This window comes from Ictalurus punctatus, chromosome 13 (genome assembly GCF_001660625.3).
Source record: "Ictalurus punctatus breed USDA103 chromosome 13, Coco_2.0, whole genome shotgun sequence".
Taxonomy (NCBI): Eukaryota; Metazoa; Chordata; class Actinopteri; order Siluriformes; family Ictaluridae; genus Ictalurus; species Ictalurus punctatus.
The window spans coordinates 14,231,445-14,246,237 of record NC_030428.2 but is presented as its reverse complement, the minus strand read 5'-3'; the positions used below and the strand labels follow the sequence as shown (position 1 = coordinate 14,246,237).

General features: G+C 44.0%; 1 protein-coding gene across 1 annotated transcript in view; it reads right to left on the bottom strand.

Moving 5' to 3' along the window:
• Positions 1-14,793, bottom strand: part of tbkbp1 (TBK1 binding protein 1) — a 58,481-nt gene that overhangs the window by 28,532 nt on the left and 15,156 nt on the right. Inside the window, exon 2 of the mRNA XM_017482576.3 lies at positions 2,305-2,541. Within this exon, the coding sequence (XP_017338065.1) occupies positions 2,305-2,520 (216 nt within the window). The 5' untranslated portion in view covers positions 2,521-2,541. The remainder of the gene's footprint in view (positions 1-2,304; positions 2,542-14,793) is intronic.

Below are 14,793 nucleotides of genomic sequence, written 5' to 3'. Positions count from 1 at the left end.
AGCAGAGCGCTCCTCTGTATAAAAAGAGATAACTCCACTGGAACGCAGGGTTTTTTTGCAAATTGAAGTCCATACCCCTTGGTTAGAGTTCGAGTCACCCACTCTGACACACACTGCCAAGCTGTTATGTGACTTGCGAGTGTTGCCACCTGAGCCAGAGAATCGCTCGGAACTGCGCATATGCCCAGTTCGTTCATCTGTGATACAATGGTGCCATCTAGCGGACAGCTTAAGGCTGCCCAAACAAATTAATTTGATTCGTTTGATAATTAAATTTTTTTTGTGTTTCAGGAGACACTGGGAAAACTTTATCAAAAGTATTTGGCGCGGCACAGATTTCCTCCGCAGACATGGCTTGAGAGCCTCATCCGCCTTCTTTTTGTGGTCGCAGTGTTGTTGCATCAAAGCTCCTGCAATGCACTGCTTCTTGCTATCGGGGAGACCTGATAGGTTAAACTAGAACGCATGCTTGCCAACCATCGAGACAGCCATGGAACACCCACTGGCCTGGATGATTTAGCATGCATTGTGAAGGACGAGGTCATTAATGGTGATGAGCTCCTTCCAGAGAGAGGGTGAGGCACACCCTTTCTCCATTGAGGGCCTTGACATCCAAGGCCATGTCCTTATAAGAGGCCCGGTGGATGAACGTGGAAAAATGGTCCATTTTGCTGAGGAGAGTGAACTTTGGCAAGCAGGTCGCCCAGTGAGGGGTTTAGGTGTCTGGCAATGGAGGGTTCAATGGTAGGTGAGTCACCCATGCCGAGAGACACCATATCCTTAACCTTGGTCTCCCCAGTAGTGTTTCATGTGCTTGGCACATGCGGGGAGGACCAGGAGGAGCTGTTTTCTCAGGCCGGGAAGGGGTCCCAGGAGTTTCAGATTGTAAACATCCCTCTCTTGGTCAGTGGCACTTTGCAGAGGCGGCCATATTGAGGCGAGTGACTGCTTGCTCACAAAACTCCAACAGGACGGACTGAGGTAAGACTGTTGGAACATTAGACTGGGTCATTAAAGAAGATGGGATGGCCTCATCCTCTCCGCAACCGGGCAGGAACGCGACTGGTTATCCCAGTGGAAGCAGAAGCCGGTTTAGTATGCACCATGGAGGCGAAGCACAGAGCTCAGTCGGGTCCATAAAGAGTGCAGCCATAGAACGGGGAAAAATGGCTTAAGAGGAGGTGGGAAGCCTAAAGAGCAGTGCAAGTGTGGGCGGCTTGCAGCGAGTGACACAGCTAACCTGGCTAGTGAAACAAACATGTCCAGCGGAGCCTGATCCAAGGGATATGTCCTCCTGCAGACAAAAAGTGCAAGTCCATGAACCAGCAAACTGTGCGCACAAAATAAGCTAGAGGTCGTGAGAAGCGAATGTCATCTGAGGAAGAGGAGGGTGTGCAGGTCATTTATGCACTCAGGTAAGGGGTGTTCCCTTACCTGGCATTGGACATGCGCTCCTGTCCATCACAGCCAGACTTGGTGCAATTGGATGCTTCTACAGAGGTCAGGTACAGATGCCTTTCCCATAGGTGGATCTTGAACAAGATGATGAAAGAGAACCACTTGTATTCAACCTGTATTTATATCCTGTATTTATAAATATTTAGTATATATGTGGACAATTTCAAGATAACTGCCTCAGCTTAATATTGCACAGCATTACACTGCACAAATCATTTGCACATATCTGCACTTTATACCAATTATTGTCAGTCTGCAGCTGCCACCCATCTTTACATCCTACATTATATTTTTATACCTTTTTATACTTTTCATATACTTTTCCTTTTTCTAACTGTATACAAGTAAATTCTGGTCTATGTATATTTTAGATGGTCATAAAAGGCGTTTCACTGCACTTCGTATTGTGTATGGTTGTGTGTGTGACAAATAAAATTGAATTTTGAATTTATTGCAGTCGTTGTCATTGTATTCTATAAACTTCATATCATATTTATTATTGCGTGTGTCCATCATCACACACTCACCTATTAGAGAAGGTGAGTTGTTTATACACTGCCAAGCTCGCAGCCCAGCTGGGTTATAAATAAAGTTCTCTTATACAGCATATCTGGGTCCAAGTAGTGCACTTTTGAAGCTCAATTTGGTCCCAAGTGTGATTATTAATGTCTCCCACAGAGTGCAACCTCTCAGTAACAATAAGCCTGTTCATTTATTCAGCCAATCAAAGTGTTCACTGATCACAGCTGCTCCACTGGCTGAGTCTGCACATGAAGCTGACGCCTAATAATCTTTCAATTTGATGCCCCATCTCTTGTGGCAGGTTTTCCTCTGAGGATACATTACCTTTATCTCGTAAAGCTTGAGCTTTCTTTTGATATCGGTGTTCTCCCTCTCCAGTCCGGCCAGTCGGGTCTTGATGTCCTGGTAAGCACTGATGAGGGCGAAGTGGGAGGCCGAGTACATATCCTCAGGTAAGGGCGATCCTGCCCAGCAGCCATCCTCCTTCAATCCCTCACTTCCTCCCAGCAATCCCAGCTCCCCTCCGAACAAAGACTCCATAACTTACTCCTCTTCCTCAGCCTGGGACAGAGAGACAGAAAGAGATTTATCTGTGTTGTTAAGTTGCTAACTCTGGCTTGACTGTACACATTTTGGACTTCATTATCACCAGTGGCAAGGCCGCTGTCCATGCAACCCACTACCCAGTGTTACACATAACTTTCCCTAGAGATGGGGAAATGGGGAAATCATTCAGCCTGTATGGAAGTTGTAAGAAAGTGCTGGGGTTACACACTGGGTGGTATGGTCTTGATTAAATATTCAGTAAAGACAGGATTAGTTAAAAATAAGGATTCCCTGGCTACTCACAAGCTGGCTTACGTCCAATGCTTTTTCAACAATATTTCATATACAAAAGGATTGAAAAAATAAATAAGAGAGATATGTAAGGGTATATAAGGGTATGTTGCATCAAGTAATATATTTTAAGTACTAATAAACAGAGGGTTCAAAGAATGATCTCGGGTAGGCAAATATATTTCAACGTCCATAGGACGTTTCTTTGAAAACTTTATCCAAATGCTAGGTATAGTATTTAGCTAAAAATAAAAGTAGGTTGGAAAAAAAATCAATGACATCTTCATCTTTTAAAACTGCATCAAAAACAAGCATTTTTTGATTAAGATTACAATTACAAAATACTTTTTGATCCATCCTTGTTGGATACATCCGTTCATACTAAACCTATGATTAAATCCATGATATAATGTGATTGGATAGCACTAGCTTACTTGGAAATGCACTAAAGATAAAGGGATGATGATATCATCTTGCACCTATCCTGTAACAATACCTAATGTGGTAAAACTTTTCATGTGTAAGTATAAATGTAAAAGCTGCATTTCATTCTTATAAAAGTTATAAAGATAACTGATATTATACAGCTTATACATAATGTTTTTATGTATACTTGTATGTAGGGTACAATGTTACTAAAAGGGCTAGCCATTTTAGATAACTATATAAATTATTCAGCCAGTTTTCTCTGCAAGCATAAAAAAATTATCGTATAGCGTATGTGCAATGCTTAGCGTATGTGCAATGCTAGGCACAAACTAACATCGGTAAATAGACTTTGGCTAAGTTAGTTAGCTAGCTTTGTCAGTCAATATTAGCCAGCTATTAAAGCTTTCTATAAGACAAGTATTTATTTGACAATGTCAAGTTAATAAAATACAACAGTTCAGTTGAATTGGGAAATAAGTCCCTTTTATAGGCAGAAAACCAATTTATTTACATTTCTACACTAAATTGGCCAATTTGTTAATCATCTTGACAAATTAAATAACTAGCTGAAAAACTTGCTTTTCATTATGCAGTACTACTGTATGTATATATTATGCACTGTAAGTAATAAAATAATGAACTTTCTAGGGAATATAATTTGTCCACTGAGAATCAGGACAGAACGATAAAATGGCTGACACCCAAATAGAGCACTAAATGATGGAGAGTAGATGGATTCAAACACAGTACAAGTCTACAAATAACACTTACTTCCAGGATGTATGCCACTGTTGACTTCAGTAGGCCTAGTGTACCATCTTCACTATTCAGGTTTTTAATGTACTGTTTGGGTTATTTGACCCTTACACCAAAGGAATAATGGCCCACTGTCAGCCCACAATCACTTCGGATTCACAATGGTGTACTCTGAATCAGCATTGATTACATTTGGACTATTTTAGGCCCAAACACCATTATGTAAGGTATACAGTATCTCACAAAAGTGAGTACACCCCTCACATTTTTGTAAATATTTGATTATATCTTTTAATGTGACAACACTGAAGAAATGGCACTTTGCTACAATGTAAAGTAGTGAGTGTACAGCTTGTATAACAGTATAAATTTGCTGTCCCCTCAAAATAACTCAACACACAGCCATTAATGTCTAAACCGCTGGCAACAAAAGTGAGTACACCCCTAAGTGAAAATGTCCAAATTGGGCCCAAAGTGTCAATATTTTGTGTGGCCACCATTATTTTCCAGCACTGGCTTAACCCTCTTGGGCATGGAGTTCACCAGAGCTTCACAGGTTGCCACTGGAGTCCTCTTCCACTCCTCCATGACAACATCACGGAGCTGGTGGATGTTAGAGACCTTGTGCTCCTTCACCTTCCGTTTGAGGATGCCCCACAGATGCTCAATAGGGTTTAGTCCATCACCTTCACCCTCAGCTTCTTTGTGTGTTTGGGGTCATTATCATGCTGGAATACTGCCCTGTGGCCCAATCTCCGAAGGGAGGGGATCATGCTCTGCTTCAGTATGTCACAGTACATGTTGGCATTCATGGTTCCCTCAATGAACTACAGCTCCCCAGTGCCAGCAGCACTCATGCAGCCCCAGACCATGACACTCCCACCACCATGCTTGACTGTAGGCAAGACACACTTGTCTTTGTACTCCTAACCGGTTGCTGCCACACACGCTTGACACCATCTGAACCAAATAAGTTTATCTTGGTCTCATCAGACCACAGGACATGGTTCCAGTAATCCATGTCCTTAGTCTGCTTGTCTTCAGCAAACTGTTTGTGGGCTTTCTTGTGCATCATCTTTAGAAGAGGCTTCCTTCTGGGATGACAGCCATGCAGACCTATTTGATGCAGTGTACGGCGTATAGTCTGAGCACTGACAGGCTGACCCCCCACCGCTTCAACCTCTGCAGCAATGCTGGCAGCACTCATACGTCTATTTCCGAAAGACAACCTCTGGATATGAATCTGAGCACATGCACTCAACTTCTTTGGTCGACCATGGCGGGGCCTGTTCTGAGTGGAATCTGTCCTGTTAAGCTGCTGTATGGTCTTGGCCACCATGCTGCAGCTTAGTGTCAGTGTCTTGGCAATCTTTTTATAGCCTAGGCCATCTTTATGTAGAGCAACAATTCTTTTTTTCAGATCCTCAGGGATTTCTTTTCCATGAGGTGCCATGTTGAATTCCAGTGACCAGTATGAGGGAGTGTGAGAGTGATGACACCAAATTTAACACACCTGCTCCCCATTCACACCTGAGACCTTGTAATAGTAACAAGTCACATGACACTGGGGAGGGAAAATGACTAATTGGGCCCAATTTGGACATTTTCACTTAGGGGTGTACTCACTTTTGTTGCCAGCAGTTTAGACATTAATGGCTGTGTATTGAGTTATTTTGAGAGGACAGCAAATTTACACTGTTACATAAGCTGTACACTCACTACTTTACATTGTAGCAAAGTGTCATTTCTTCAGAGTTGTCACATGAAAAGATATAATCAAATATTTACAAAAATGTGAGGGGTATATTCACTTTTGTGAGATACTGTATAACGTGGCTGATTATACAAGTTTTGGACTATGGGGGGGGGACTCTCTCACTTTCAGTAACTCTTTTATGCTGGTCAGAGTCAATGACAGGGAACACTGGGCATCAGGCAGGAATACACCCTGAATCTGGTGCCAGTTCATTGCAGGGTGCCTTATACACATACACACACACACACACACACACACACACACACACACACACACACACACACACACACACACATATTCATGCCTAGAAGCGATTTATCGTAACTGGAGAACCTGGAGGAAACCCACAAGCATGGTGAGAACATGCACAGCAAATAACCAAGTTCCAGATCCAACCGGGGACCCTGGAGCTGTGAAATAGTAAGGTGCACCACTGCACCACCCAAAAGAATTGTAGGTTATAAAATAATGTAAGATAGTCATGTATTGTCCAACAGCTACAGTATTTGCCTGACTACTGAATGAGGCTCTGACTGATATAAAATGGGAATACACATTGTAGAGTCAGTTTCTGATTGAAAATGTTTGCTGGGAGATGCACCAGGACAGTGTCATGAATCAGAAAGACAATGCTGTAATATATCAGGGCTCTGGTTTGCTGACTCTGTATTCTTGAGTAAGTGTGGTGTACAGCTGATGATGAATTGCACCAGTGATGTCACTGACCCCTGTTTATTGACCAGAGCCCTGGGCAGAGTAGACTCACCATGAGGCATACACTAGTGTCAAAACATGGTTACCAAGCTGATGAAGTATGGAGGTGTGAGGAGAATTCACTGCACACAAAATGAGTCAGCTGCACCGTGCTTATTGAACTATTTTCAGTCACTTGTGTGTATCATACTGTATATGTAGAAAAATTCTTGGCGAGGCTCCTTCACGCTCTCCATTTTTCTTCATCTCCTCTCTCTCCTTCAGGGGTAATCCAAAAGAACGCCCACACACACATTGATACATTTGCTCAGGCATGGGTTAGCAGCATGCACACAGAGGGAGGAAGGGAGAGATTGCTGCTCTGATGAGAAGGATTGTGTGTTGGTGGAGGACGGTAAAGTAATATCCAGGCATTTGAGATCTTTATATCAACCTAAGCATCTCCTGAAGCCTGCCCTAGGCTTCTATTTCTGTAAGAGCCAGGTATGTGGCTGACACTTGGTCTGATTTTTATTATTATTATTATTATTATTATTATTATTATTATTATAGACCACATGTATGGTTCTAGTAACCACAGGAAGAGGATGATTCAGAAATCTCCATCCATTTCACCGTTGTGATGTCCGAAAATACAGTTATAAAAAAATTAAAATAGACATCTTGTCAAGGCTTGAAATCCTAGTATGATAAGAGGGAAGATATTTGGACAGTATGGACAATAATGAAATCATGTAGAGCACTTAGCATGATAGGAATCTCTCTCTCCTAGAGGTTAGTATCTGATTTAGAGAGGTGTCACGCTCTCCACATTAACATTAAGAATATTTTGCCCCCAACACACACACACACACATACAGACACAAACCTCCTAGACTAAAACACCTGGCTGTTAATGTAAAAGACAGAGAGACACCAATATGATTGACAGGCAAGTAGTGTTGTCACCTCACAGCTCCAGGGTCCCTGGTTCGATCATGAGCTTGGTGTATGTTTGGAGTTTCTGTGCATGTTCTTCCTGTGTCTTTTTGTGGGTTTTCAGTTCTCCGGTTTTCTCCTACCTCACAAAAGCATTCCAGTAGGTGGATTGGCTACTCTACATAGCCCCTAGGTGTGAATGAGTGTGTGAAAGTGTATGTGCATGGTGCTGCGCAATGGACTAGTTGCTTTCCCACTTCACGCCCAGTGTCCCAAGACAGTCTCCAGACCTTGAATAAAGGAATGACAAAGGCAATGACAGGCAAATACAGACATCAAATACAGCCCCCCACCCCCCACCCCCGTTGTTCTGTTCTGTTGTCTTCCATGACACCACAAAGACTGGAAGAGATATTTTATTGACAGCTGGCAATATGAGAGGAGAAAATCAAATATTACAAAGTGTTCTCATTTAAAAAAGCATTGGGCCAAGGATAACCTGTGGACTTTAAACCTTCCAAGTATGAAAGTATCCCATTTTAAACTGCCATATATTGAGAGCAAGCATACACAGGTATGCATATGCAGATAGAGACACACACATACACAGACATGCACACACACAGACAAACATTGTCATTTAGAAAAGAAGAATATAAATCTTACAAGCCCATTTACAAAGCGAGAGAAAATTAAGAGGATTTTTAATGACAAATTACTGTCTCAGGGGGTTGATAAAGTGAGAAGTACACCATGTGCAAAATCAAAGCTCTACACCAGTGATCTGTGACACTGGCTAAATAACATCCATGCCTGTAATTTATCTTTAGCTAATCAGGGCTCTTAAAGTAAACATATATATCAGAATCAGATGATTGAACTATCACTGTCTTAATGTTATAGAATGACAAAATACTGGACTTGAACAGAAACAAGAACGGGAGCATCAAAAGTCTGGGAGTACCGTCATTTTAATAGATTAATTAAATATAAAACGCAAATGAGAATCATAACATTTGTGTCTTACTGTTTGTGATGTTTTACTCCAGGTCTTCCTAATTATAATGCATCATTTGCCTGATACTATATAACAATACAATAATCTCACATGGCATATTTATCAATGTACACTCCTCAAATGCACAGAAAATACACAAAAACACCACAGCCCAATCCACATGCTGATCAGCTCATCAGATTCAGGGTCAGAGCTGTGATTCTTTCAAATGTGACATGAAATATCAATATCTCAACTGGCACCCATTTCTTACATGTATATAATGAGTATTTCATATATATTTTATAGAATATAGCCAATGATTTGCAGTGATTCGAGAGAGGCTGTATATTAGAAAAGATTTACCATTCTTAACCTGTTATCTTGGACATTGCTGCCTGACTAAAAGCAAATATTGGCCGGTGTTTTTATTTTAAGCTGTGATAATATGTGTCGTGTTTGGGGTTATGATTGTGTGATGCATATGTTAATGGAAGCAGATTGTGTGTGTGGGTACGTGCACTCCTAACTGAATCTATATGTGCTTGGCTTGGAACAGTTGTCTAGAGAAAAAAAGAAAGAAAGAATAATCACAGCTAGTGTAATGATTGCCTGCAATGTGTTAGAAATGAAATGAGCAAGTGTCTGTACAATCTGGGCCTCCAAATAAACCCTCACAAAAACGGATCTCTATGTTACCCCCTCCTCCAGAAACAACTATACACACGAGGCTACTGCAGCCTTCTGCCCACCATGACCACACATTCTTGTTTCTGTATACATGATTTGTTTGTTCTTTTGCAGTCTCATATACATAAATGTATGTACTGTAAATTGTGCTCCTGTTTGTCATTTAAAAAATTATATATTTTTTACCTTTTGGACTGGATATTCAAATTTTCACCTTTGTTCTACGATTGTTATCTGGTTGTGCATATTTATCTTAGATTGTGGGTTTGTGGATTATGGCTTTGTTTTATCTGGCGCTATTAAACTGTACACTGATATCTGATTTTTTTTTGTGATGAATCCTTGCCCTGTTAGCTAGTTTATCACCTCTACTGCAATGATGGATTATCTTCTGCTGTTCGTCATGTGCATGTTATTGATTTAGAAATTTTACACACTGATGGTATATAAGTACACTAATCTTTCACATACGCACACACACACATGCACACACACACACACACACACACACACACACACACACACACACACACACACACACAGGTGATATGAAGATGCTGAGATGTCCATTAACAATCCTGCAGACAAGGTGCGATTTCACAGGCAGTGATAAAGTGTCCAAGCTACAGGTATGTAGTTTCACACTCTCCCTTTCTCTCTGTTTCTCTTCTCCCATTTCTTTCTTTAACACACACACACACACACACATGCACTTTTCATTTGACCATAAATACACTAAGTCCACAAACTTGCTTATGAAATTAGTGTAAGTTATGTGAAACAGTAACGACACATTAATCCCCAAAACATTACAAAACAAACGGAGCACAAGGTTCTAGAAGTTGTTTTGCATTAGAAGTGTGACACAGAAAACCTCTACACCAGTGAGAAAAGACGTCCCATAATGTCTGCACAAAAAGACATAAATAGCACAAAAGTTTACAGTTTGTCATTACATAATTTTCAGCAATCTTAGAAATCTGACTCTGGGGACCATCATATTAATGTAGGCTTAAACCACAGCAACACAATCTCAATTTCTTAATGTGTGGCCAGTAAAGCATCCCACATCAGAAATATATTGGACTTAAAAAACACCTTTATTTACAGTCAACTGCAGAATTACAAGCAGCCTTAAAGACAATAAGCAAAAACAATTGTGTAAAATTACTCGATTGTATTCAAATGCACTACTCAACCATGGTTTAACCATCAGTCTAAAATAAATGCAAATGAATTGTCACTTGGTGAAAAAAAAGTATTTCTTTTTCTTCCCCTTCAGAAGGCCCTCTGGCTGAATTCTGGACCAAATTTGAGTTTTTCTGTCAATAATATACTCTGACATCTATACCTTAAGAAAGCATAAACATATTTTACCAAAATGACACAGACATGTTTTATTTAGTTACTTTATAAATTTGCCTTGACTTTCTTCCTGCAAAGATCAAGTTTAGCAAATGTAGCAGTAACTGCAGTTAGCATGTGTCATGTATGAGGAAGGTGAGATGGATGCAAATGCAGTAAGCATTTTCTTAGAGGGTGTGACAGTGCAGCTACAGCCTACGCAAATCAATGGATTATCGCTCCTCGCATCGCCGCTGAAATGGTGCTGAAAAGACAGCTCCCCTTCAATACCCCCGGTGTTTTGGACAGCACAGAAGTGCATGGCTTTAAGGCAGGGCACCAGAATCATACACGGCTGGAAGAGAATGAGTGCTCCGGCAACTCTCTACCCTCAGGGAGACAACGGTAGAGTATAAAACGGGGCCTCAGAGACAGCCAAGTGAGCACGTTCTCCCCATATGGTTATGCGGACACCTATATCTTTGTTTTCAGCAGACAATGAAGATTATGAGGACACACCGCTCCTTGGCTGACTCCCACCGCATCACTGCCTCCCAGCCGACGATACTGCTCCCTGGGTCGCGTCACGCCTCTGCTCAGCCTCGCTTCACGCACCTTGGACCGAGACAGCGATCATGCAGATTGACACGACTTGGCATTTCACTTCCCACTCCTTCCCCAAACCACCTCACACCAATAAATAAGCACAAAAGTTTCCCTCACCTTGGTCTCCGGTGTGTCTGTGCTCTGCCTCTTGCAGCCCTGAGTCGCTACACTGATTAAGAATGCGGGCTTGAGCACAGAGACAACCATGGACCTCATGCTGCAACATCTGAAGGAAACACAAATCCAACAGCACGCAGTGACCCAGGAACAAACACAGAGCCTCCGCATCACCACTGAGGAACTCCTTGCTCTAAAAGGGCTCAACACCATCACCACCACTCCCCTCCCTAATCCCTGCCCAGACACCCAGCACATGTTGTCACAACTGAACCCCGAAGAAGACGTCAAAGCCTATCTCCTAGCCTTCGAGCACGTTGCCCAAGGGAAGGATGGGCAGAAGATGTAGTTGCACACCCTCACTCTCCTTCTCTCTGGGAAAGCACAAAAATCCTACTACTCCCTCTCACTTGCCAAGGCCTAAGACTATATCATCCTAAAAAGTGAGATCCTAGTTCACTGTGGTCTGTCCCCCACCCAAGTTCCACCAGTGGACCTACCTGCCCAACATCATACCCTGTACCCAAAAGCGACACTCTACTGCACACCACAGATCGATGGCTACAGCCAGAGCAACACACCACGATAGAAGTGGCTGAAACTGTGTGGTGACAGACAGGTTCCTGAAGGCCCTGCCACCCAAGGAGTGGAAAGTCCCAGAGATGCTGGAGGCCCTGGAGTGTGCTCTGGCCATCCTAGAACTCGTCAGAGAAGGGCAGCGAACAGGCAACCCAGCCCGGCCCCAAGCTTTCCTACCACACCACCCTGAGTGGAACCAATCAGGGGAGAGAATAGAAAATAAAAACCGCCCCACCTATACATTTCCCTGGTACGAGCCCATGCCCACCAAGTCAGACCAAGCATCCCCACAAACAGCCAGCAAACCCTGGTTACAAGGCCCTCCACAAGATAGGCCATCCCAGAACATCCACCCTACAAGTGGAAGTGGACAGGTGACCTGTCACGGCTCTACCAGACTCAGGGAGCACTGTAAGCTTATCCCGGCTCATAATCAAGGCCGGAGCAGCCAAAAGAAGAGGAACAATCACAGTAACATGTGTGCATGGTGATGTATGGCAGGTCAATGCAGCAGAAATGCAGATCCGAAACCACACCGGTACATGGCAGCTCCTCGTGGGCCTTATCCCGGAGCTGCCACTCCCACTACTTCTTGGGAGGGATTGGCCAGGGTTCCCCACGGCCACCAGGGTTCACCAGAAGAAGAAGCCAATGCCTACAGCAACATGGGTCTGGCAGGCCTACATGGCCCAGGAAGGAGGAGACACCAGTACAGAAGGTGAGATACCCACACTTAATAACTTCTTCTTCTTCTTCTTCTTCTTCTTCTTCTTCTTCTTCTGTGTTTCAGCAGGCAACATGAGAGGGGAACTTTGGGGCACGAACAGAAAGAGGATGACTGGCTTTTTGCAGACAGTGCCCTCAGTGCTACCGCACTGGCGCACTGAAGCCCATGCCAGCCACCTTCATTTTGCTCATTATTGGTGTCCCTTTCGAGCGAATTGGCATGAAATTCGTAGGGCCGCTCCCAAAATCCACCCAGGGTCATGAATACAATCTGGTTATCATGGACTATACCACCAGATACCCCAAGACTGATTCTCCTGTTCAGCCACATGGGGATCCCCAAAGACATCCTGACAGATCAAGGTACGCCATTCACATCAAAACTAATGAGTGATCTTTGCCTTCTGTTGCAGGTTAAACACCTGAGGATGTCCATCTATCACCCGCAGACAGATGGACTGGTGGAGAAATTCAACCAAATTCTTAAGAGGATGCTGTGATAGGTGGTAAATGAGGAAGGGAGGAATTGGGACCTCCTCCTGCACTATGTCCTCTTCACTGTCCAAGAGTGCCCACAAGCATCCATGGGCTTCAGTCCCTTCGAACCTCTCTTCGGATGGTGTCCTCTGGGACAGTTGGATATGGCCTGGGAGGCATGGGAGTTATAGCCCTCCTCGTTCTGCTCATTCATTGAGTTTATCCAGGACATGCAAGAGTGGATCGACAGGGTGGCACCAATCATCCGAGAGCACATGGAGGCTGCACAGAGGGAAAACCAGAAGACATACAACTGGCCAACACAGCCATGGGAGTTCCAGCCCAGCGATCAGGTACTCCTCCTGCTAACCAACACCTTATGCAAGTTCCTGGCTCACTGGCAAGGCCCGTGCACAGTCCCCGAGAGGGTGAGTCCCGTGAACTACAGCCTGGGACAGCCTGGTAAGCGTGCAGGCACCCAATTATATCACATTAACCTCCAAAAATATTTGTTGAACCAGCTCCAGTGGTCACTGCTTTTGCTGCCATGTGCATGGATCCCAGTGAGCATACCCTGGTCCACCAAGGAGAGGACCTCAGCCAGAAGTAGAGCCAGGAGCTTACGGAGCTGGTGGACCAGTTCACCAACATTTTGTCTTCCACTGCCGGGATGACGCATCTGGTTCACCATGAGATCATAACACCTCTGGGAATGGTGGTAAGACAGTGGACCTACCCTGTCCCAGACGCCCACCGTCAGGTTATCAAGGAGGACGTGGGACAAATGCTACAGGATGGGATCATTGAAGAATCCTGTAGCCCCTTTCTGGTTGTGCCAAAGCCAGACGGAAAATGGAGACTGTGCAATGATTTCAGGAGGCTCAGCACGATATTAGAATTCAACAGCTACCCCCTGAGTGGCTGGGGAGAGCCTGGTTCATCTCCACCCTTGATCTCACCAAGGGTTACTGGCAAGTCGCACTAGCCCCAGACACTAAAGCAAAAACAGCCTTCAGCACCGCCAGTGGCCACTCCCATTTGGTCTTCGTGGCGTGCCCACAACATTCCAAAGGCTGATGGATATCATCTTATGGCCCCATCACCAATGGGCCATGTACCTGGACGATGTGATAATTCACTCCACCACCTGGTTGGACCACCAATTCCTCTCGGGGAGATACTAAAAGAGCTCTGGAAGGCAGGGCTGATGGTCAATCCAAAAAAGTGCCATCTGGGGCTGACCACAGCATGGTACCCAGGGTATTGCATCATGTGTGGCCTGCTTAAACCTCAGGAAAAAAAGATAGATGCAGTTAAAGGCTACCGGCAACCCATGACAAAGAAACAGGTATGTACCTCCTTGGGGTTAGCAGGATATTACTGTAGATTCATGCCTAACTTCTCTTCTTTAGCCTTCCCCCTTTCAGATTTAACAAAGAAGGGACAACTGGACCAAGTGCAGTGGAAACCTGAGACACAGGAGGAATTTCAGGCCCTGAAACAAGCACTCGCAATTGCCCCAGTGCTGAGGAACCCCAATTTTGACTGCCCCTTCATAGTGCACACAGACACTTCGGAGACAGGCCTGGGGTGCTGTCCTTTCACAGACCTTTGGAGGAGAAGAGCACCCGGTCCTGTACATCAGCAGGAAGCTGCTTTTAGCCGAGAGAAAGTATGCCATAGTGGAAAGAGAAGCCCTTGCAATAAAGTGAGCCATCAAGGAGCTGTGTTAGTACCTGGCAGACCGGCACTTCACCCTAGTCACCAACCATGCTCCTCTGCATTAGATGGCCAAGGCAAAGAAAAACCAATACCAGGTACACTGATAGGTCCTTTCATTGCAGGACTTCTTGTTCCAGGTAGTACA